At 50.7% G+C, this 25,025-nt stretch overlaps 1 protein-coding gene across 15 annotated transcripts in view; it reads right to left on the bottom strand.

Annotated features, from left to right (window-relative positions):
• Positions 1-25,025, bottom strand: part of pHCl-1 (pH-sensitive chloride channel 1) — a 67,461-nt gene that overhangs the window by 14,318 nt on the left and 28,118 nt on the right. For 6 of the 15 annotated variants that reach the window (XM_033468856.2, XM_033468866.2, XM_033468857.2 and 3 more), the window contains 10 exons: positions 16,851-17,021; positions 15,617-15,705; positions 10,283-10,435; positions 8,249-8,313; positions 7,918-8,138; positions 7,695-7,777; positions 7,413-7,553; positions 3,478-3,570; positions 1,314-1,466; positions 545-759 (listed from right to left, as the gene is read on the bottom strand). In XM_033468856.2, coding sequence (XP_033324747.1) covers positions 545-759; positions 1,314-1,466; positions 3,478-3,570; positions 7,413-7,553; positions 7,695-7,777; positions 7,918-8,138; positions 8,249-8,313; positions 10,283-10,435; positions 15,617-15,705; positions 16,851-17,011 — 1,374 coding nt within the window. In that variant the 5' untranslated portion in view covers positions 17,012-17,021. The remainder of the gene's footprint in view (positions 1-544; positions 760-1,313; positions 1,467-3,477; positions 3,571-7,412; positions 7,554-7,694; positions 7,778-7,917; positions 8,139-8,248; positions 8,314-10,282; positions 10,436-15,616; positions 15,706-16,850; positions 17,022-25,025) is intronic. The other 9 variants (XM_033468865.2, XM_033468867.2, XM_033468868.2 and 6 more) reach the window with 3 other exon arrangements.

Raw genomic sequence — 25,025 nt, 5'->3', positions numbered from 1 at the left:
CACAGACGGAAAGGGAAACAAGAAGCGAAAAACCAATATCGTGAGACCGAGCAACAAATCGTGTGTGGAACGTGGGGGTGTTTGGTGGGGCAGAGACAAAAATCGACAGAATGTGAGCGACAACAGTTTCCGCCGCGCTGGCGGCGGCTAATCAAACGGTAAAGTATAAAATATAAAGTTCTAGAAAGAGAGAGAGAGAGAGAGAGAGAGAGAGAGAGAGAGAGAGAGAGAGAGAGATGTAAGAGAGAAGCGTCGCGCGGGACCTCTCGACTCGCATACGTTTCGGAACGCGAAACCAAAAGAATCGTAAGAAATTCGAAAGAAAATAAGAAACGTATATAATAGATATAGACAGACAGACAGACAGACAGATATGGATAGATAGTTAGAAGATAGAAAGACAGATAGTAGATAGATAGATTAGATAGATAGATAGATAGATAGATAGATAGATAGATAGATAGATAGATAGATAGATAGATAGATAGAGGTGTAGGAATAGAATATGCAGGTGTTGTCGGCGGGCGTGGTGTCGTAAAAGTACCTGGGTCACGGGATTCTCTCCGGGACGATAGACGACGTTGTGCATCGGCCGCTTCCGGCCGACGTAGTTCACGCAAACGAACTCGAGTAGACTGGCGTAGATGAAGCACATGCACACGCCGTCCCACACGTTCATGGCAGTCAGATTCGACACGACCGGAAGCGTCGACCGGAAACCGTTCGACGTCGTGAAGAAGTTGAGCATCGTCGTCACACCTGCGAACAGATCGTCGATCCTTCACTTCCTCGTACTTTTATCAGCGTCGGGGCAAACCTAATTGAAAAGTTTATGTTTCGCGAAAGCACATTGCAACGTTTTACTCGCTGGTCTGGGTTAATCTTGCCGGCAACGCGGAAAGAGGAAGCAGCGTGCCCCCGCGAGGGCGCGCGAAAGAGAGAAAGAGAGCCAGAGATTGCACTTTACGTCTTCGGCCTCGTTCCATGCATCTTCAACACCGTGTTATTTCTCGGCGGGATTACCCAGCCGCGGCGCCGCGTCGGATTGTTTCATCGTTCCGACGACGTCGGCTCGTTAAAAGTTAAAAAGCTCGGACGAAAGAGGAAGATTTTCCGGGGTCCGACGCCGGCGTCGGCGCGGCACGAATCTTCCGCGTGCTCTCTCTTTCCCCGGGTAAGCAGCCTCGCTGCGGAATCGATTCTTTTTCCGCGGCCGGCCGTGCCTCGGGGCGCGAGCGGACTCGCTCGAGGTGCTCGAGGTGTTTGCGCTCGGACAATTGGCTAAATGATGCGCCGAGAGTTGAAAGGCTTACCGATCATCACTCTCGCCGGCACGGCGTTCCACTCGAGCCAGAAGGTGATGAAGGAGCTGGTCACCAGAATGATCCCCGGGATGAAGACCGTCGTGAAGTAGAAGGCACGATCTCGCGTGAAAATCAGATCCACCTTCAGGCAGCTGTAGTTACCTATCACGGCATTGCATCGATCATTACGATTGTGCCTCTCCCTCGATCGTCGGAGCGAGCGAGCGAGCGATAGTTATTCACCGGGAATTAGAAAAGCGGTTAGTGGTGTCTCAGGTTTGCCTTTTGTCGTTTGCGCGAGAAAGATCGTTCGGCGAATGAGAGCAGTCGCGCGTCGTTATCGCTTTTCCTCGCTTTTTCACGAATCCGTCGTCTCCTCGCAACCCTACCCCATCGTCTCAGCCCCGTCCCCACCGGCGTCCATCGTGTCGTCGTTTCGTAACAGAAACCGACGCCGAAAACGTTCCTCTCGTTCGACTATCGATCGATGGAACCGCGAGAACGTTCCGTTCGTGAATCGCGAGTCGAAACGCGTACACGGCTTCCACGAGAGCTCGCGGTGGATAATCAGCTTGCGGGGTTTGGGGAAACTGAACGAACCATCGAACAAAGACGAACGAAAAAAATTACTGAAAAAAAACCAGGGCTAGAAAAAGAAGAAGAGATAGGACGAGAGGACACGGTCGTGTCGACAACTTTCCGCAGTGAAGCTCCACATTCGCGAAAGCGTTTCAAAGCCGAGCTAGATGGTACCATCGAACGCGTAAACGTCAAAGAGGGTGGAAGTTCCAGGACGAAGGAAGCTGGTCGTCCGGCGAGGGGTAACCGTGACACGCTGCAAACCGAGCGCGGTGCGAACGGGGACGAAACTGCGTTCGCAAACTTCGCTACTCTCGCTTCCCTTTTCGTTTCGATGACGATGCTCGACGAGCTACCGCAAAATAAACGACTCAACCAACGAAACAAAACACGTTTTCGGCCAATAACGGGCCGATAGTCGGGCTACAATGATCGGGCTAACAACGGACTAGCAACGGGTTAATAAAATGGGTAAGAGAGTCAGAGAGAGGACATTGGGGAGGAAGCGACGACGAGATTTGCTCGTCGTCGATCGAACTCGGGCCTGGATCGCTACGAGATCTCTCGTCGTAGGCGGTGTCGCTACAGATTACAGATTACAAATTGTATGTCGTATCGGTATCTTTGCGGCATGGACAGAAAAGAACAACAACAACTGGGAATAGAATGAAGCGTAAGCGAAGCGTAGGCCAAATGATTCAAACAAACGTTTGCCAAGATATTCGAACCACGGTCCGATGAATAATACGCCGTACGTACGTACGTACTCGTATATACGGGAGAAACGTGTGGGTGGGTTCAACAACGCTAATTACCATGTACATACAGTCCGAATGCTAATCTCTCGTAACGTTCTGTAACGCGACGTTTCGTCCAGCGATTAAACGCTGCGGGCCAGTGACCCCGTAAGACCTGTAGACATGCGGTTCAAACTTTCAACCCTTTCGGGCGTGTGTCGGTGCCCTGGACGGAGTTTAGGGCAGTGGCTCACGGGGTCCAACCACGTCTGGTTCAATCGCTCGACGCGGCGATCGGTGCACTCTGCGCTCGTATTCGAGCACCCCTGCACCGACGATCCGCGCTGCTTTCCCCTTCGTTCCGATCTATGCACTTCGTTTACGCGACTTCGATCGGGCCTCGCGCAATCGACGAGGAACCAGCGAATCGTCGGCGTCGAGGATCGTCGATCGGTACGATGCTTCCCAAAAACGCCGCTACGTTCTGCGAGACGGACACGGTTCGATGCCGTCGAAGGAGGCTCGCGTCGCGCGAATCGAGATCGAAATCGAGATCGAACAGATCGAGGGGGCGCGCGCGGAAAAGAACGCGGGGGGAAGACTCGCGGGAAAAACGGAGGGCCTGTGAAGGAAGATGCGGAGGAAGATGCGGAGGAAGATGCGGAGGAGGATGCGGAGGAGAATTTGGGAAGCATCGAGCGAGAATTCTCTAGGCCTGTCTCACGAGTTGGTAAGCTTGGTCCTGTCTCTCCCACCATTCTACTACGGCTTGTCTCTACATTGGTGTTGCGCAACGTGAAATATCTCCGATGTGGGAAACACGTTCGATCGTTGGCGGTCGAAGGGGAGGATTTTACCTTGCTCCTCAAACCTGCGCTGGCACAGCGAGCACTTTGAGTCCCCGAATTCATCGAACTCGTCCTCGTAGTCGACCATGATCTGTCCGTCAGCTGCAACAGAACAGCCCACGATCTTCCTTCCTCTCTTCTTTCCAACTGTACTTTTCGTTCTATTCTTGCGTTCTCTCTCTTTTCCCCCGTGTCTGATCGCCGCGGTGGTTACGCGCGCGATTGCGAACGCGAACGCGAACGCGGACGCGGACGCGGACGCGATTCATCGCGTGGCGGTCTCGGGCGGACGGATAAATCTGGTGTCGCGCGATCGGGAACGAAACGCGGAGAAGTCGCGGAGATGCTACGCGACCGAACGGAGATCAGAAAAAACAGAAGAGTACATGAAGGGTTAGAGTATACAAAGCTGTATTTGATGCAACAAGAGCGGTTTCGCCGCGGCTAGACGGAAAGCAGGACCAACACGCACACACACGCACACGCACGCGCACACACAATAGAATACAATCGACGACGGGTATCATCGCGATCGAATCGACACGCGGCAAGATCTATCCGTCCTTCCGGATTACCATGCGATTACCGAGATCTCCTATCGGGCGAACGGGAATGGCAATTTATACAATGATATCGCGATCCGCGGAGTTAGAGTACGTGTCATCGGGCATAGAGGAGATTTGAATCGTTGGGCTAACTAGACCAAGCATTACCCGTATTCCGCCATGGTTGATCTCTTCAGGGTAAAGATGTCTTGTCCCGTCCGACACGATCTTTTTTTCTTTTCCTACGTTCAATGTCGATTCTTTTCGATTCGATTCGATTCGATTCGCGACGCGAGCACGCTTCTCGATAATCTCGTCGAGCTGAAAGAGAAAGTTCTTTGTGCTCCGGTCTCGGGTTGAAGCGGTTAGGGGAAACGATCTCGCAATAATACAGTACAAGCTTCTCGCGCTGGCTGCGTAAGCTGATTCAGTTGTTTGACATTTGTTAATGTTACTTAGTGAGCTCAGCAAGCGTCCAAAGTCTAAGACCAGAAAATAGGGATCGCGTACGATGTCGGCGCTAGTTGTCTGGCGAGTCTAGCAGAAGCGAGACAAGAAATTGTTCGCGGCCGAACGAAGGAACAGCGGGAGAAGAAGATGTTCGTTCGGGTTTCAGGGGTGTTCGATTTAGAGTGTACTGGTCTGAAAAGTCGCGGGCAAGACGCGAGGCCTCTCACCCTAAAAAGCAAACCACGGCGGGTTCGGTTAGAAAAGCGAGACAGGAACCAAGGTTGCCAATATGCATTTTCTAGAGGAGCCATGTATCATCTATACGTATCGTTATATCTATATATATACGGGCGCGTCGTCGCGTATATACATACATATAAACTCATGACAGTGAACAACAGCGTAATAGGTATATATTCGTATACACATCTGGAGAGCAACAGATAGTGATGAATATAGATAGACAAACAGACAGATAGACAGATAAATAGACAGACAAATAGACGAATAGATAGATAGATAGATAGATTGATAGATGGTAGAGGAAATATAAAGATAAAGATAAAGATAAAAACATACATACAGATACAAAACGCATCTAGGTTCAACTAATTATAAAATAGTAACAAAACTGGAAATAAACGCGAAGGCTCGTCGCCATAGACTCGCTACATCTCATGCAGAGTTTCCTTTCCCCATTTGCGAAATTATACCGCGATCATTTTAGCAACGTTCACGCTCGGCCCAGCAATGTTCCCTAAGCGTACGCAAACGGAAAGAAAGATTATCGCACGCGTTTATATACACGCAGCAGAGCTCGGCCATAGATACTCCTCTTTATTCTTCTCCTCTCCTCTTCTCTCCTGTCCCCTCTTCACCTCGCGAACGGCTTTTCTTCTGTCCTCGGGACGTGGACCACGTCGGAAAGACGCATTTCAACGCGGCGGTGCCAGAGAATTGATTGCGGTGCGATAATTGTCAAGCATCATACGTCCAAAGGGAAACACAGATTCGCGCTAAAAGATGCGTTGCAGTCGGACACGTGCGCCGCGGACCACTTACCTGACGCGGTCGTTCTGGTCTCGTTCAGTTTTGGTCCGATGTCCGAAGCGACGAAAGTCTAACGAGACAACCCACATTGTCCCTCCGACGAAGCATTAGCAGTTCATAGGCGAGTTTAGCAACGATTCAAGATGTAAAGATCGTTTTATACAGGTCGTTGAATACGTCTAGACGTCAGCTACAACATTATTAGCTGAAAATTATATAGCGACAACTAGAAAATCAAGGTGACTTTAATTCTTTGTTTGAAAAGAACATTTTTTCAACTTTTCATAGTGAAGTTTATAGAAGACTGAGTACTTAGTAATTTTTCTTTCAAACATTTTTTCATCGAAACAGTGAAAATGACTGAAAAATCGCGATCTGCTAGACATTTATTAGACAAATAAATGTTTCGATCAAAAAATTAATTAGTACTCAGTCTTCTGTAAACTTCGATATGAAAAGTTAAACGAATTTTCTTTTTAAATGAAAGTTTCAAATCATCTTGATTCTTTAATTGTCATTTTTGCTTAATAATGTTACGACGACCTATGTAAAGCGGTCTTTAAGTCTTGAAACATTGCTAAAATCGTCGTGGACAGTTAATGCTTCGATTGGAATCATCGTGCGCCCGTCGCAAATGATCTAACGAAAACAGGTTACAGATTCATCGAGATTTGTTGACCGAACGGAAGAGAGAAAGAGATCGATCCGGCGCGGACGATGACTGGAGTGGAGGAAGATGCAAAGTTTAACCGGAACGATCGACGCTCGAATTTGGGCGAGAGAGAGAGAGAGAGAGAGAGAGAGAGAGAGAGAGAGAAGAGGGAGAGCGAGTGAGAGAGAAAGAGAGAAGAAGAGGGAGAGTGAGTGAGAGAGTAAGAAATAAAGAAAGCGGAGAAGATGGACGAGGTACGAAAACGAAATTGGGAATCCTTTTTCGGCGGTGTTAGCCGGATTTATTGATCCAATGACGGCGGCGGCGGAGGCGGCGGTGGCGGTGGCAGCGGCGGCGTCGTCGTCCGTAGATACGATGGTGGGGTTTTCCAGGAATGGAGCAAAGGGTCGAGGGATGCAGCGCCTCAGGTGCATCGATCCGCTAACAGGTAATAGGATGCTCCTTTTGCCCGAGACCGAGGTGGAAGTCGTGCTCGATCCCGTCCTCGAATTTCCGTTGTTCGGTTTCCGATCCGGACACGCGCGGTTACCCGCGATTAACGGCGTTCTGTCGTGTCTGGTCGAGTCTAGTCGAGTCGGGTCGCGTTCCCGAAAGGTCCGCGGCGCGTTCCAGTGGTCCAGTCAGCGATTGTTCGGACAAGTGTGCGACAGCGAGAGAGTAATCCGCAGAGGTAGAGCTTGCGTAAAAGCGACACTAAAAAGTCTTTGCCGTGGGCCAAACGAGAATTGCCGTGAATCGGTGCATTGCGATAATACAGAAGCGTGTGTCACTTAGGGATGCAGTAAAGAAAACGAAAGTCGTATAAATGTAAAATCGACAACGAACAGAAAATGGCAATATAAGTATCATCGTCGACGTTTCTCGTCTTTCCCGCTTGCGTTCGCTCTTCCACGGGAACGCCTAACGGCCACGTCCGCCGCGACTATGTTTCGCCGTTTAGCACCTACTATGCCCCGATAGAATCGTCACGGTGCAGTCCCGAGACGCTCCATTTCGGATACCTTTTCGGATCGCGTTCCTTTTTCGACGGAAGAAGATGGAGAAGAGGAGGCGTCGGAACTGCACCGTTTCAGTTCAGAAAACGGTTTTCCGATCGCGGGTCGAAGTCGGGGCATCGCGTCGTGCCGCCGCCCTCTTTGCTCATTTGTTTCCAGAATGGACGGCTCCTGGTTCATGGGTGGCCGCGGAACGCGCGCGAACGAGTCGGATCTCGCCGGGACACTCACCTCGCCAGCTTACTTTGATCGGACACGTGATTGTCTGGTTTTTAATGAGATACGCGTTCAGCGACGTCAGGCTCGGGCTTTTCCGCAAAGTACCCTCGTCGTTCTTCCACACGTACGTGATCGCCGTTTGCTCGTACGATACTGTCGGGAATCGATCGGTTAATTCGGCTGTTGTCCGGCCCTCCGACCCTCCGGCCCTCCGGTCCATCGCCTCCGCGATGGACAACAATGGGCAGGCTAACGAGGGAGAGGAGTATCTCGGGCGCGGGCCGATTTACTTACTGCTCTCGATCGCGAATGAACACAGTGGGTCGTCGAAGGGGAAGATGTTCAGTCTACCCTGGCAGGATAGGATGAGGTGACGCCTGAAACACCCGAGACGTCCAAAGTGGATTTCGATGAATCGAGGCGCGTGCTGCTGCGCGCCTCCGGCGTCTCTCTCTCCCTCTGTTCGAGAGAGCACCGCGCCATAATCGTTCGATCGTTCGATCGTTAAGTAGAGTACCTCATAAGATAGTTGACCGTGCCGTTGCGGTATATCCGTAGGGCGAAGTGAACGGGTATGAGCGGATCCTTGAAGTCTCCGTGCATTATGAAGTACGTGTCCGGCAACCAGATGTCGTCGTAATGGTGGATCGCGTTCAAGAACTCGTACTGCGATCGGTTGCTGTAGCGCAGCCGCGGGTCGTACCACTGTTGTTGCAGCAGAAACTCCACCTCGTATTTCTGCGGAAAAGGAAACGTCGAGCGGGTGAGCGTCGTCCACGATCGCGCGAGCACGCGGGGCGATCGGTGACGTTAGGAGGAATCGAATCGTAATGAACGATTTGAATTACCAAGCTGGACTCGTCCGGGGACGCCAGACTTAGCAACAGCACGCTCACGTTCACGGTCAAGGTTCCTGCAACAGAATCGTGCGATCGTAAACAGCGCAGCCTCGGATCGGTATCGTAATCGTTGTTCGACGAGCAGGCTCGCGGGGCGGTTCACGCTAATTCGACGGAGCTCCTTTGACGCGTTGCCAAAATAGGATAAGAGGACACAGAGGATACGACGACGCTTGTACGCATCGAAATCGGTGCGGAGAAGGCTGCGTAGGCGCTCTCCGAGAGGAGCATCGGTCTTTGTCGATCAGCGTGACCGCCGCGTTCCGACGGTTTCCGAGACCGTGGGATATCGGCCCGACGGAACGGCGATCGAACCGTGTACTTCTCTCATCTACGTTTGCGTAAGGCGAAAGCCGATGCCGTTACCGCTAAAGCGTCGTTAGCGCCATGCTGTGCACATGCTGCGACGACAACAGTCGTGTTCTGTAAATCGAGTATCAAGCTCGCGGCCCGGTGCTCGAGACTCGAGAGCCGGTTGCCGATCGCCGGTTTCTCAGGCTCGGTAATCCTGGAGAAACGGAACGGGATACGGACACGGACACGGATACGGATACGGATTTCGGAAACGGAAACGGAAACGGAAACGGAAATGGATACGGACGTGGGAACGCAAGGAAAAGGAACTCGAGCGGGAGCATCGAGGGTGTCCCCTTGATCAGAGTTTTAGCGCTGGGTCGCACGATATTCGCGTGCAACCGGACTAACGAGTCCCAATCACCGTGCTCGATCGCCAACGCATTCAACTACACATAGAAACACGAGTAAATCGAGACACAGTGTTCTAAATACGCTGGAGTGTACGGAAATGGGCTCGGAACATATTGGACTATGGAATGGAAGGAGGCACGTCCCCAGGGATCGTGTGGACGCTCGTCACCGCGATAGGGATCGCGAAATTCGCGCCTCGAGAGCGACGGAACTGGACTGAACCCGGCAGGACAGGACGGAACCGGACGGAGCCGCGGTCCGAAATCGCGGTCGCTTCCTGCGGAAACGAAGGAGCGGCAGAGAGAGAAGAAAACGAGTAAAGAAAAAAGCGTTGGACACGCGTTATCGAGCAGCGAACGCCTCCGGGCCCTGGCCGGCCGCCAGCCCGCGATAACAGCCTAAGCACCCGGTGTATCGTTATGGTACAAGGCCGTTAATCGGGCCGACACATCGGGCACAAGTCCGCGTTCGCTTCGGAAAGAATGTCACGTGTCGATGGATCGCGGCTTTAACTTTTAACGTTCTCCTCGCACGGAAACTGCCTTCCGTTTGCGCTCGCGGACGCGATACGAAAATCGGGCAACGGCGCGCGAGAGATCGTCCCGAGTCGATCGAGGGTTCTCGGCTCGACTCGCACGACAACCTCCGGAGGAACATTGAAAACGAACGGACCGAGGGAAAACCTCTTTGTTCGCGTTCCACCGGGTCTCTCGTTAAAAACGGATGTCGGCGGAGAGTGCAGCTTCCGGTTTGAGAATCGATCGACCTACAAACCCTCGTAATGAAATGCAAAATTCGGCTCTGGCAACCCATTCGAGATTCGATTCGAATCGCGAAGCCCGACACGACGCCCGTCTTCCGTCTTTAGTCTACCGTCACCCGTATTCCGTCCCTGCATCCGAATTCGTCGTCGTTTCTATTTTGGTTCGGAAGAAGGAATCCATTGTGCGAGTGATGCGCTCTTCTCTCCGGGTACGTTCGACAAAACCGGGGTTCGCCGAGCGGCGCGCGACGAGTCAGTGGAGTAGGTAAACGTTCGAAGAGACGGGTCAGCGAGCGAGAGAACGAAAACATCGAATGAACGAACGAACGAACGAACGAACGCACGGAACCGAAACGACGGTTGAACGATTGAATGGGACGGGTCGGTTCGGGTCGGGGTCGGGTCGGGTCGGTTCGGAACGGGTTTGGTCTGTGGATCGCATGAGAATCGTGACAGCCTTAATTAATTTTTCTAGACGAGGTTACGAGAGATGTAAAAGCAGAAGAACGGACCGCGAAGGTGGGTGCGAAGGTGTTGGTGCGGCGTGTAGTGGTTATTGTTCTGGTTCTTGTACTGGTTCTTGGGGTCGTTAGAGGAGGTTGACGACCGGTTCGACAGGCTGGTGGCGTCACCAGGCCATCGCATTCCGCAGCAGAAATCCGCATCTGTAACACCCAACAACCCTTGCCCACGTCTCATCCTTTTTTTTTGTCATTTTGGATTTTTTGGTTTTTTGTTTTCTGTTTTCTGGTTTCTGTTCTCTGTGGTTTTCGTTTTTGTATTTCTACCGAATTTCAACAACTGCTCGATCCTACTACCGCGTGATCTACGTGGTCTGCTCTTCTCGTTCTATCGACAACAATAACGACAACTCCGTTCTCTTGTCTCCGTTCTCGTCCGTGGTTCTCCATTCGAGAGAAACAGAGTGCAAATAAACGGCGAACAACGGTAACATCTACGATAAAACAGCAACGACAACTACGGCGTAGGTACTCTTTTTTTTGTCACGTACGGACGTATGTATTCCGTTCAACGACACTCGTTACTCGCGAGATCGTCGGATCGGTGTACTTATCGTTTTTTGTTCTCCGTGTCGGGACTTTTCGGGCCTCCTTTGCGATCTCGTCGGGCGGCGTTTCGAAAATCGGCCGTAAGTACTCGTAAATATTCGTCCAGAATCGAACACAGCGAAAGAGTATGGCGAGAGGAAAGTGAGGATTGTAAAATTATCGTTAGAGTCTCGTTGTCAGTGTGTAGATTTTCTGTGATAGCCAACAACTCTTGCCCACGTCTCATCCTTTCTTCTCGTTTCGCTTCGCTTCATTTCGCTTCGTTTCGCTTCATTTTCGCTTCGTTTCGCTTATCCTCGCGCGTCTCTTCGCGTCCCCGCGGACCGGATCGCGCGAATCTACTCGAGCGAGAACAGAAGAGAAATAAAAAAAGAGAAGGAGAAACAAAAGGATAAAGAGAACGAAAGAGGAAAGAGAAAAGCAAAGAAACAAGCGGAGAATGTATGCGAGAAGCCTCGCAAGACAATCAGGGCTCGTCCGTTTCGAAAGGGAATCGGAAAGCAGCGCGCAGTACTACGCTACAACGATGCAACGAAGACGTCAAGCGTTCCGCTGAAATATCGCGTTGAAATCGAGTTTCCGCGCTCTCAGACCTCGCCGCGCGCTCGTCTCTTCGTCTTCGGCCCGCGCCGATCTCGTCCAATTACCTTGGCGCGTTGGTTCCTTCGTTAATTCCGTCTCCGGTATTTCCGCGGGAAATCTTTCGGCTCGGTGGCGCGTGATCGTCCTCGCGGCATTTCTCTCTCGCGTGAAACGACCGAAAGCGAGTGCTATTTCAAGCGGAACAAGCAATCAAGGTCTCTTTAGTCGGTCGAATTGCAGGCTATTCCGCGAGGCGTGGCGATACGATGCGAGGCGAGGCGGGGCGAGGCGAGGCGAGGCGAGGCGAGAAAGCGCAGAGAAGCGATATGACGCGCGGTTGTTTTCTCCTGTGCTCGAGGCTCGTCAACGCCGTCCTCCTATTGTCCCGCACCTGTCCCCGCACTCTCGCGCTCGCAAAAGCTCGCAAAAGCTGGCTTTCTTCGCGTTCGGTAGCGGCGGAACAAACGACGCTGGCGTTCGCTCGAGGGCTCCGCTCCTCTCCGCTCCTCTCCGCGCCGCGCGTCGTCGCAAACTTTTCTACCCTCCCTCCCCTCCCTCCCTGTTTCCACCTTTTCACGGCGCCGTCATACCCACCGATACAAAGGGAGACCGTGCGCTTTTGTGCTCGGTGTGTTTCTTTCAACCGGGTAAAAAAAGAAAACGTTGTCGCTTCGATAGGCAGTTTGCGAGAACGGGACTCTCTTCACGAGTGTCCGACACGGATACCACCGATTGCTAATTCGCGGTCGATGCCGTAACCGCGAAACGAGACCGAAAACGTCTCGCGACGCGCACGTGTCTCACGTGTCAGCCTCGGACACGTGTCATAGGCGGATATTATTTTGGGCGCGTATTTCCGCTGCGCGACCGTTTGGCACCGGCCCTGGTTTTTACGGCACCTGTGCTACGAACGGTATATAGACTTCCGTTTGGCACCGGTCGCCAACTCGGCCGATATTCGGGTCGGCGCATATCAAACGCCGAATTTCCATAAGCGCGAGACCGATCCGGGTGGAATCGTATCGTCCGCGAGCGTTCGAAATTTCATGGGACGCGGAACAATTTCGGCGGCCCTCCTGTAACGTCGACACGTTTTCAACATCGTTTCCAAACGCGGTAGAATCTCGATTAAGATGAAAGTACCTATTATGGAACGCTTTTCAGGGGGGATATACGATTATCATCGATTTTATCACACCTGAAAAGTGTTGTTGCTCAATATTTATATACTGATGTTTCTAGATAACGTAATGAACTGCGAAATATTTATTTAACATTTATTTAACAATGCTGGCAAAAAGAATTCGAACGCTTCTTGAAACGCGATAACTTCTTCCAAACTGGACTAATTCACATGAATTTTTTCTTTATGTTACAGAGACTATTACATTTACTATTACGTTTACTGTAGAATGACTAAAATTTCTTCTCTTAATCTTGCCATTGCCTGGAATGACAAAAAAAGAATAAAAATAATTCTCAATTGAGCGGTGTTTCATAAATAGGTACTTTTTTTTTATATACCTTACTCAGACGGCGAATGTCTCGGATGCGGGAATTTGCGGTGCCGAACGGCGGACGGTGTCAATTACCGGTAATCATAAGATTATTCGCGTAAATTCGGCGAAGAGCGTCGAGAACAGGACTAAGAGAGCAACGTCAACGTTCGAGCATTTTTCTCCCGACGAAGTTCGCGCGCGTGACGGCCGCACGTCCGGCTTTGTTCCCTCGCGATCGTCCGAGGAACGAACGAGCGAGGAATAGGGGGATCGAGGTCCAAACAGTAGAAAGCTAACCGGCGGCGGAGCGCGCGCGCGCCCGCGTTTTATCGCCTTTTATCGCGCTTTCCGCGTCACGATTCCGTCCAAGCGTTTCGCGTCTCGAGTGGAAAAAGAAAATTCTGTCCTCGACCCGTTTCCGACCATCTATAAATATTACCGTTGCAAGAGAACGAATCGAGCGGAGGAGCAAAGGACGCGGAACGCGACGCTAATCGCGAATTTTCCCATCGAACGAGCTACCCTCGCGCGTGCACGTTAGCCGAGCCGCACGAGAACGAGCGGCTGTCCGTTTCCTTTTCGTCGGGAACGACGACGACGACGAAACGATGACGAATCGACCGCGATAGAGGCGAACGCGAAACGGGAAGTACATCCGCGAACTGTACCGAGCTGTACCGATTTCCGGCGCTGGTTTTGCGAACCGCCGAACGGACCGGGGTTCATTAGATCGATGGCTAATTGCCAAAAGGGGGGAGCCGGGGGTATTTGCATTCGAATAAATCCAGGCCACGCGTGATCGATTCATCCCGGCAATTTCTATGGAGCGTGACGCGAGCACGTTCTGGCGACGTCGACGTCGACGACGTCGCGAGCCACTAGACGTCCGAGGGTCGTTTTCTTCCGGCCGTTCCTTTCTCTCCTCGTTCCACCGAGCAAAAACGCTCGCGGATTCGTCTGGCCTTTGCGAATAATTGGTAAGCTCGTTAGTCCCGCGTCGAAAATTAATCGCGAGCGTAACGAGCAAATTTTGCAGTTCCGATTCGAGAGAGAATCGATCGGCGAGCGGCGAACGACGAGCGGATGTATTACCGGTGCGGCACGGCAACGCGACCGGGCGTTGGCGCGGATTCAACCTTCTAGGCTGCGCGATGAATTTTTGAGATCGCGTACCGTCTGCTCGCGTCCCGATGCAAATGCCGGGGAGAAAAGCTTCCCCCCCCCCCTCCGAGCGACTCGAGAATCTCGAGAAGAAATCCGCCGTGTCTGGAAATTTATTACCGGCGCGTGGAATTGAATTCCCGAACGACAAGCGAGCATCATCGCTCTTCAGCGGCAAAACGGATGCCGGCAACGAGGACTCCGGTGCCAGTGACGCGAACCAGCATTGGTCAGCCGCTCGCATTCGCTTCTGCTTCTCGACTCCCGACCGATTCGTCGATCGACTCGAATAAACGCGCCGCGATTGCTCCATCGATTCAAGATACCGTCGGCCAAACGATTTCGCTTCTTCGAATAGGATCGAGGAATCACGGGAAACCACTCCGGCAGTTTGCTAGATTCTTTATCTGGAAGAACCTGCCTCCCTCTAAGTTTCGATTAGACGTCGCACAACGACAAAAAACGTTGTCGTCTAACCATCGACCAACACGGCAACAGACTCACGAAACAAATCTTATGGTCGCGTCCAAATTGGCGATGTCGTATAGCGATGAATCCGACCGACTGATCAACAGGACAAAAAAGAAACAGGGAATGATTTATGGTTATCGCGCATCATCAATTCGAACGCGACCATCAGACGCGTTTTGTTTGTTTCTTGTCGTGTTGGTCGGTCCAGTCGTTTCGACGGCAACGATTTCGTCGTTGTGCAACGTCTAACTAGGTCATAAGCGTTAGACGCGAAATTGTCGGAAAGACGATTAACTCTTTGATTATATCGGTGTCGATCAGAGTTGGACGAAAAGTAATCAGATCGATGATTAAAGATTATAACCCGTTAGTTATCATAACCAATTTATACCAATTTATAACAACTAACGAGTTATGCTCGTCAAGCATTATTCAGGTTACTTTAGAATAAATTAGTTATAATAACTGACAGGTTACAATCAGTATTCATTAACAGCGTTAAGCGCGGAGCCGATTCTGCTGTGTCTTCCGTCGAGGCGGCAGGCCGGCATTATTTTTAAACAATAGCTTCGCGCTGTCAGTTCCTGGGAACTGACGTCGCCGCAAAAAAGAGTACACTGTCAGTCCGAGAGGACCGTCGCAGCGCTCAACGTGTTAATCGGATTACTTTTTTCCGAACTCTGGCGTCGACTATGGGCGCATCCGCGTGAAGACGAAAGCGTTTGGTCCGCTGGAGCGTTTTGCGAGGATGAACGAGTTAAGCAAAGGGTCAAGACGCGAACGCACGAATCGCACGATCCCCCATCCCACTGGTCCGTTCGCTCTCGTTTTCGTTTACGTTTTCGTTCTCGTGCTGATTTAGCGTGATCGGGGTCGACTTTCTATATAGAGAGAGAGATACCCTTTTGACGAGGGGTGAGCAGTGAGCTGTGGTTGTGTGGTGCTGTGTGGTGGTAGCGGTGCCGGTGATGTTCGAGGTGCTCTGGATGGTCGGGGTGATTGGGTACGAGGTAGTCGGGGGTGTAGTCGTCTTGGCGAGTGTGGGGCGGGGGCCTCAGTGTACCTTGGACCGGGGGCAGAAGCCGCTTGTCGTAACGGGTCGACAGCAGCAAGTTGTCCAGGATCTCCTTGTCCGACTTGCCCTCCTCGAAGCTGCAACACAACCCACTGTAGCTAGCCCCCGAGGCATCGGATCCCTCCGCACTCTCTCATTCTCTCTCTCTCTCACTCTCTCTTTCTTTCTCTCTCTCTGTCTTTCTCTGCTCCCTGTCCGTCTTCGCGTCGTTCCTCCCCACCTTTTCTTTTCTCCGTCTGTCTCTCCGTTCCCTGGGTTTTCCTCACCGGTTTCTCTCGGTTCTCGCGGATATCGCGAAGCCAGCGTCGCACCGGTGCACCCCAGGCCTCGTCTCTAGAATTTTGCGCGCGAGGCGACCCGCTGCGACGCGACGCGCGACGCCCGCGAGCCCCGCGATCGCGAGATCGCGAGGTCCACTTGGTCGCAGTAGATCCAAAGAGGAAGAACAAACTCAAACAAACTACGGATTACCCGAAACGTTCCGTATACACAGCTCTCTATACTTTACAGCGCGCTATACGTGTAATATCGAAACAGCTATTCTACCTTCGAGCGTCGCAACGCCGTGACAACGCTCTCTCACTCTATGTATACATAATACGTACGCCGTGTCTATGCGATACGTCTTCTTGCTACGTCACGGTCGCGTGGCTACACCACGACCGTTATTATGTATGTTCACTATATGTATACGTATAAATATCCAAACTCGTCTACTCTCGGGCTACACGTGAAACAGAGATGATGCAGCGTCGCGGGCGCGTCGCGTCGACCGTCCTTAGGGTTTCGTTATCCGTTTTGCGTTTTATCGTCCCTTCGGTCGACCGACGCGACGTTCCGATTCGTATCGGGACGAAGGTACGCGAGTATCGTCCAACAAATGGTAAATCGAAGGAGAAACGGGGCGACATTAACGACGATTCTCTCTCCGTTCCATGCAGAGAAATTGGTACTAGTCGAAGATATCCTCGTCGTAATGTCGCCCCTCGATATCCTATCGCAAGCAAAAAACTCGTCTACGATAGCGTCGCGATCCCAGCTTCTCGATTCGACGGGGAAAAAGTAAGGTCAAAAGGAGAGAGTCTTCAAGAGAGAGAGAGAGAGAGACAGAGAGACAGAGGACCGAGAGAGGTCGTGCGAGCTCGAATCGAGAAGGTGAGAAGAAGACGGGTCGTTCGTTAAAAAACTGAGTAACGATCGTGTTCGATAATGTAATACGTACATGTCCTCGGCACGCACGAGGGTGACAAGAGTGAGGGCAAGTGTGAGGATACAGAGGATGGTGAAGATGAGGGAGCTTGCGAGGGAGGTGAGAGACAGCGAGAGGACGGACGAGAGGCGGCCGCCACCACCCGCACACCGCCCAAGCGCCACCCAACCCATTCTATGTCATCTGAAACAGAAAGCACGTTTTCCGTTATTAGCATTCCGCTCTGCTCTGCTCGGCTCCGTCGGAGCGGGGAACAGTCGGCGAAATCAGCCAGCAATACTAACAATCTGCTCGCTTTCCATCATCTCGTTAAACGCGTCTCACCGATTAGCGTAATCTCATCGGCGACCAGACGAAGGACGGAGTTGCCCGCCGATCGTCCGCGTCCCAGCGAATTAAACTAAATCCGTTTAATCGAGTATTGGCCGAGCAAATTGAATTCCCGGCCGCGCCGTGCCTGCGTGAGAATTTGCTACCTTCTCGAGTCTCGGTGCCTTAAGGCGGTCTCCTAGTCTAGAGCCTTCGAAAAATCGATTTCTTTTTTTATTTCATTGTCTGCGAGTACATGCTACCGAAAATATTTCCATCATAGGGTATTGTTGGGATTCGAAAAATTGATGAAGTTATACGCAGCCGAACAGCAGGATATGCAATAGAATAAGCAATCGATAATAACATAATGCAGAGGGCATCAAAAGGGATCAAAACACATGCTGTTGCACGCAGATCGATACAAGAAGCGGAAACCCGGCGCTTTTTTTCTAATAAGAAGCTGGCCCCTTCTATGATCATGGGCTGGCAGATTAGCTATAAGTGGGATTTTTATCTAAATGATACAAAGAAAGTTTAAACGCGTTTTTTCTCGAAACCACAATTTTTAGTTGACCGATTGGGATAAGAATTGAAGGTCTTCAGCACATGTGCCACTATCGTGCGAACCAGTGTAACTATTTTTCTTCTGCGAGCTGAAACCGAAAAAGAAATTAAGAAATCGATATCTTAAGTTTAGAATGCAGCCAAAATTTTTCTGTTTAACATCTGTCCACGAGTTTGGTACGCGCGATAGCCCACGTTCGTACTTAACAAAATAAGTTGCTCATACGTCCATCTCAGATAAGCAGAACGACCAAAATTATGACAAACGTGCAGGCATGTTCAACAGAAGGAGTAGCTCTACTGAAACAGCTGTATCTTCGCTAATTTTTAATATTTTTTAATGAAAAAGTATTGCACATGTTCTACACATTACAGGCCAAGAAGGTGTCACGAGACTCGATACAATAAGCTGGTACGATTTTCTTTTCTTAATCGCAAAGAGCCCCGTCAAGATGAACGTCTAGACCAGAAAACCCTCTCCAAACTCGAACGATGGAAGAACGACCCACCTAGGAATCCTCGTCTCTATTACCTATATTCGTATTTAGGGCAGGCGCTCGGGGAGCCGACTAAATGCCGACGCGTCGCTAATTCCTCGGATTTCGGTTTCCGAGCATTTCGAATCCCGGTGGAGGCACTTTTCCCGAGGACGTCGAAGAATTCCAGCCGGCAACCTAATATCCCGACTTAATCTCTCCGGAGATCACCGAGCCTCGAAATCCTTGATCCCTCGCGTCTCGTGCCTCTCACACTTAGCATCTGGCGTCTCGCGATACAACGTCGACGGCCGATCGCGTTGTATTCCCCAGCCGAAATTCCTCTTCTCGTCCGACGTCGTCGAAAACGGACAACGAGCTTCGCGTCGATGCGTTTGCAAGGATTCCGGAGGCAAAAACCGTCGAGGACCGCTTCCCTCGATGCTCTCCGCGGAACCGACTCGGGCGAGAACGGTGTAAAGCGTCTTTTTGGTCGGTTCGCCGTTCTTAATTGCCTTGAATCCCAACAGCTTAACGCGCGATCCGTAACCTCGATTTCCGAACGGGAAACCAACCTTTTCCTGCGTGAAATTAGCATTCGGTGTTTCCGAGCTCCGCTGCTTCTATTATTATTCTTCTTATTTGTTCATTAAATGGGTTAATTGCCCTTTAGATTACAGAGTATAAAAGAAATTAATAATTTAATTGGAGAGAGCACGGTGGAGATTGCGCCGAAAAATCGGAGAATCACAGGCAAAATTAATATTGCTGCTGTAAAAGTTTACAATACAGTTTTAAGTAATTTCGCTCCGGATCCCGAAAAATCGCTGTTTCAATCGAGACAACAATGTATCAAATGGAGTTTAATATTTGTTCGCAAATGGAGCGTTAATATGCTGGCTGATTGCTGCAGATCACTGGAACGAAGTATTCCAGAAGTTAAATGTTTCAGAAAATCAACAACATTTTTGATAATGTTCTGTATTTCGTGAATATCAGGTTGTGCGGAAAGTTCGTTTCACGAGTCTTTTATGCGAATTCAATGAAACGGACTCTATGAAATGTGACACAAACTTTCCGAACAACCTTAATAAATTGTTTGCAAGCAAACTATATATTGGTTTGTCAAAAAGTTCGTGTCACGTTCCATACAGCTCGTTTCATTGAATTTGTATAAAAGACTTGAAACGAACTTTCCGAACAAACTAATCTAGAGGGTGTCCCGCATTTTCCATATATACCTCCGGGAGTGTATTCTACAAGCAAGAATAAAAGTAAAATCTTATATAACAAAGAGTCCATAAATAAATGCTTTGTTTGAAGTTATGACAAAAATAAGAAATGCGAAAGATATGATAACGCTAACGTGCAAGAGACGAATTAATTATAAAAATCAATATCACCTGCTAAGAGATAAGTCAAAATCACAACTCATTGTGAAATCAACAATAAATTCAATAACTCGTCGATGTCAAATTTATGTCAATAAAGGCGGGCGTGACTTTGGAATGGAGATACAGGCATATTTAACAGCGTTTAAATTATGTTTTGTATTTTTATTATAAATTCTTAAGAAAGCATTTATAGACATTTTGTTATATAACATTTTGGTCTTATTTTTACTCGTAGAATACACTGCCGAAGTATGTACGGAAAATTTCGGAACACCTTGTACAAGATTACAGTAATCATTGAATATTGAACTGCGCATTACTCAAAAATCTTACGCGATAGAAAAGAAGAAACGGATTGCATATTTGAATTCAGCGTTAAAAAAGTGCGATTAAGATCACATATTGAACATTGCGCAAAAAAAATGAGTGAAATTTTATGGACAGTGGCATCGGCGATGATCGATTCTCGTCGTTTCTGGCGCGGGACGAAACAACGAGGTGCGAGGTTAGCGAGGCTTAAAAGTTTGTCGACCTGCTCTCCGGAGGATCGAGTACCGTTCGCAAGGTCCGGATACGATTTTCCCAGGAGTCCCGCGCTGTTCCAACTCGGAACGATAACGACGCAAACTAATTTCTGTTTGGCACGGACAATTCGCGAACCCTTTCCACTGGAACGTTTAGGCGCTCTGGGCGATTCCGCACAGGAGTTGCTCGGAGCAAGAGGCTGAAATTAAACGATGGCTCGGTGCAGCTGTGGCTGCAGCCAAGTAGTTCGCCCGAACGCGAGCAGCGAGAGTTCGCGAACGATCCAAATTAATCCGTGGTTGGACGAGCGAGCGGCCCTTGGGACACCTGGAAAACGAATCGGCGGAGATAAAAAACCGTTTCGAAGATAGGCTATCGTTCCGGGAAGACGCCCTAGCCGTGGGCTGCGTGTCATCGCGCCTCGGATCGGTCAAAAGCGGCTCCTTTGCAATCTCCTTTAAGCGCTATCGGCCTTTTCAAGCCGAGCTCGAGGCGCTTTCACAAGTGGCACGCGTGTTTTCTCCTCGAAAAGGCTGGATCGCGTCGCGTAGCGTCGCGGCGACCCATCGGAAATCAACCAGTTGCGCTTCTCGAGTCGTATCGAATCGATACCGACGTTTCCACGAAGCAGTCTTTCATTCGCGAGCATAAACCGCTATCTCGCGTGGGATCGTCAAAGTGTCAGTGCGTGACCGGTCGATCCCGAGTTGCCAAGAGTCGCCCCGTTACACGCTGACCCATTGAAACCGTGCCAGGTTATTCGATCGAGTTCGACAGATTCGACGGCGCTCTCGTTTCATTTTGGCGGGATAGCGCGATTTCCAATTTCGCGGTGCGACGAACCGTGCCGCGTCGAATCTACGGATCCCGAGATATCCGCGCGAAGAGTCTTTTCGCGTGATCTCGATGGTTCCTCGGAGCCGAATTTCTCCGGGCCGCTTTCAATTTTCTCCGTAATCGCGTTGAATCGAGTTAATCCCGGAACGATGGTCGCGGCTCTCAGAGAGTGTAATCTCCGTCGAAAAAGCTCGGCAAAACAATCGGGTTACGCGCGGGTTACACCGCGTTACACCGGGTTACACCGGCTCGATGGCGCGATATGGCGTGAGCCGTGGCGTGGTGATCCATTTAAGAACGGGGCGGTTGCCACGCCACCGGCGACAACGATACTCTTTCGCCTAACTATAGGCCGACGCTTATTAATCGGTTTTCCAGCTACGTGTACGGTCTATAGGTCGGCCCGCTTCTCGATATCGAGCGGTTTATTTCTCGCGGGAAGTGCTCGATATATCTAGTCCGACGCGGCGGAACTGGTCGTCAAAGGGGACCGCCGGCCGTCCCGCTCCGCGAATCGTCGTCGATTCTCGCGGAACCTTGAAACCTCGACGGATCGAGAATGGAGATCTCGCGCGCTCCTCGAGTATATCGTCCACGGATCTCTCTTCGTTTTCTCTCGAATCTCGAGACCTCGGGCTCCTCGAGATGACGAGCGCGAGAACACGATTGGTCGCGGGCTGGTCGCGGGCTGGTCGCGGGCCGAGCTGGCCGGATGGTCCTCGGTTCGCCTGCTCGGGCAGGGTACGCGCGGGCGGGTAGCTACGAGTAAACGAGTACGCTACCGCCAACCGTACAGCTGATGCTCGTTCGATCAATACGGGGCGTTGCGGCACGGAACGCTATAGAGTATGTCACGTGGCTTAGCCTGTCCCATTCTGAGTCCGCGGCTCCTTTCCACGGTGCGCTCTCTGCCTCCCTCTCCTTCTCGCGTTCCTCTCCTCTCTCCTCTCCTCTGCTCTCCATTGGTATCCACTGATATCCTCTGGTATCCTCTGGTATCCGCTGGTATCCGCTGGTATCCTCTGGTCTCCTTTCCTCTCCTATTTCCTCAGACAGGATACTTTCCGGCGACCGATGCTCTCCTTTCACGGCCAAATTACCCTGCATCCAGGTATCATCTTCTGTCTCCGCACTCTTTTATCTCGTCCCGCGGCTTCTTAAACTCGCTTTATCATCCGGTGGTTTTGGTCGACTCGTCCTTGGAACGAGTCAATCGTAAAAAAGCTCGGTGTCCCGTGTGCCATAGGGCTTACGGTTTGAGCCGCCTGGACGAGCACCCTTTGTACGTTCGCGTGTGCGATGGACTCTGCACCGCTTTGAAACTCGGAACGCCCTGCAGCACGATTATATCGACGATCGACGAAAATTTCAACCGTGGCCCTTTCGGGAACGTCGGACGGGACGGTATCTAGCACGGCAGACACCGTGACGCCGCGCCGCGTATCTTCCCACACCCTTTACCCTTTCCTTCCCTTTTCCCAGAACGAGTCTCCTCGACGATCTGGCACCGACACGTAATATTTTCGGATCTCTACGAGGAGCGTCTTCTCGATCTTCGCAATTAAGGCTCGAGACCCTGCTGCGAGCAAACACCGACGCGACCTCCCTTCGGTTCGTCTTGCGCGCAAACAACGCTTTCTCTCGAACGGTTGATCCGGTTTTCTTCCCGCGCGCGACCAAATTGCGCCAATTCGTTTATCGATCCTTCCCCGGTCTCGCCTTTCCGTTGTTTCGCGTCTCGGGAGGATGGACCAGACACGGGTAACGCCGGTATTGGCGTCGACGTCGTCGTCGTCCGCGTCGTCGCCGGCGTCGGTTTCGTCGGCAGAACGTAACTCGCCGGGGAGAATTTATATCCGGAGGACTTTCGCCGATCCGGCTTCAACACGGAATCCCCTATTTCGCGCGGCCCCAAGGAAGTCGATAACATCACGCAAAGGTGAAGGTGCTGAATTAACTAGCTAGGTTAAGGACGAGATTTTAGCCCCGTGAAACCGGGTCACCGCGTCGTCGGTTTCGCCGTGAACCACTTAATCGGTTCTGTTTCTTCGATTCCTCGGGCTGGCGATCCTCCTCGCGCTTCCTCGTCGCTAGTCACTCGTCGCGTGTCTCCGCCTTTGCGAGGTTTCCAAGAAAACTTTCAAATTTCCATCGACGCGCAACTATTCGCGACATCTCGTCCGGCGATATCCTGTTAGCCGACTTTTTAGCGCCAGCCTAACTTCTTCCGACAACTTTCAGGCCGGACGACAGGTCAGTTGTCGGACGATTCTAATTCTCGAACTACTCGGGGCAAGAACGGATCGACGATCGTGAGTCACCAACGGTCACCGACGAACTTATGGTCGAGTCGAACTCCTCGAACTCCTCGCCGAAAGGAAACAGGAGTCTACCGTGATAAAGACTTCCGAACTTCTCCCAGGTGTTCAGCACTACTCTGCGTTCTCGCAAGCTGCATAGATACAAGGTCTTCCAGCTAGAGGTTTAGTTTTGATTTATCGAGGAAACGCGTGTTTTTTTTGTGAAATTTGATATGATTTTTATCTCAATCGATAGAGAAAGGTTTTACGTATAATGAAAAGCAATGTTCTACGACCTCTCTTGCACGCACATGCTGTTTGGATGTAATTTTTCATCACATTTTCACACATTTGCGGCTCTATTTAATCGATGACAGCTCGTATATTGTCGTTAACGCGTTCGCGGACATGAATGCTGCAGCATTAATTTTCATTGTGATGCAAAATCACATAAAAGCCACATAATCATATACTATGTACTTTTTAATATTGTTATGCACTTTAATGTAATAGTGTGAGAATGAATCATCTGTCTTTTTTTGCAGCTAATTAAAATTTAGATTGTCCGCGAACGTGTTAAGTGTTTCAGTCGACTGGAGAGCATTGGCGTAAACGTTGTCTTTTACATAGCCTCAAAGAAAAACGTTCAAAAGTATTAAATCGCACGATCTCGGCGGCCAATTTTGATCATCGTTTCGAGAAATGACTCTGCCAGCAAACTTCTCAATCTCGAGAAATAAACGTCAGCGTAATTTTCATTATTTTTGTAGCGAATTTTAACAATTTCGACGCATTGCTGAAGCGCGAATCGTTCCATTTTTATTAATGGCGTAACCTTCGCTTGTCATCTGTCAGAAGATGACAGCGAATCGTTCGACAGATGACAAAATAGCTATTCAAAATGAAACCTCTAGTCGGAAGACCCTGTACTTTAGCGAAAGTTCCTCTTATCCGATTAGGGACGCATCGGCCGATCGAAGCGCGGTCGATTTCTTTACAGTGGAGGAGCGCGATCATGCTCGGACCATCCGAGTCGGAGACTTTCGGGAATTTTCCGAGGCAGCGGACGAATCGATAACCGGTGCAGGCCCCTCCGACGCGCGATGAATGCATATCCGACCGGTGGCATATAGCAAACGGGAAGAATTAATCGGTACGCGTGAAAGATAAACCGACGACGGAATCGAGCGAGGCCGGAGAGGGAGTCGGCGAGGGGTCGGGCCGGTTATTTAGCGACGGGCTAATAATGGATCTGGGGGATGGGGCTCACGGTTCGTCGGACATCAAAGCGCCGCTCGGCACTCTCTTTGCATGAAACAACCCGATTTTCATGGGTCGTCTCTGTCAAAGAGCACCTTTAAGGTTCAATTTACCCTGGGGAGCGAATACCTCTTGCGAAGGGATTTTTCGGCGTGACGGCGTTTATAAAGTTTTCGGCTGTACGCCGAGATGCTCCCGTTTAAGATTCGACCGATTCGAAATTCTGCGGCGAACCGCGAGGGCTTTCGGGAGATTAGCGAGGCCGGGAGAAACGTCAAAGAGGCCGATAGCTTCTCTCCCGCTTCTCTTGCTTCTCCCGTTTCCCCCCCTAGCTCATGCCCTCCCAGTTCGAACAGTTCGCCCAGTTTGCCCGGTACGCCGGCTGGAAAGAAGAAATCTCGAGGATCCGGAGGCCGACCGAAATGAATGTTTCAGATCACGTTTCTCGCGCGCCGCGAAGCAACTTTTGTTCCGCTCCCCTTCCTACGATCTTTCGATCCTACGATCCTGCGATCCGAG

Source organism: Megalopta genalis, chromosome 15 (assembly GCF_051020955.1).
Source record: "Megalopta genalis isolate 19385.01 chromosome 15, iyMegGena1_principal, whole genome shotgun sequence".
Lineage (NCBI taxonomy): Eukaryota > Metazoa > Arthropoda > Insecta > Hymenoptera > Halictidae > Megalopta > Megalopta genalis.
Note: the sequence above shows the minus strand (reverse complement) of the source record. Positions and strands in the feature narration are given on the sequence as shown.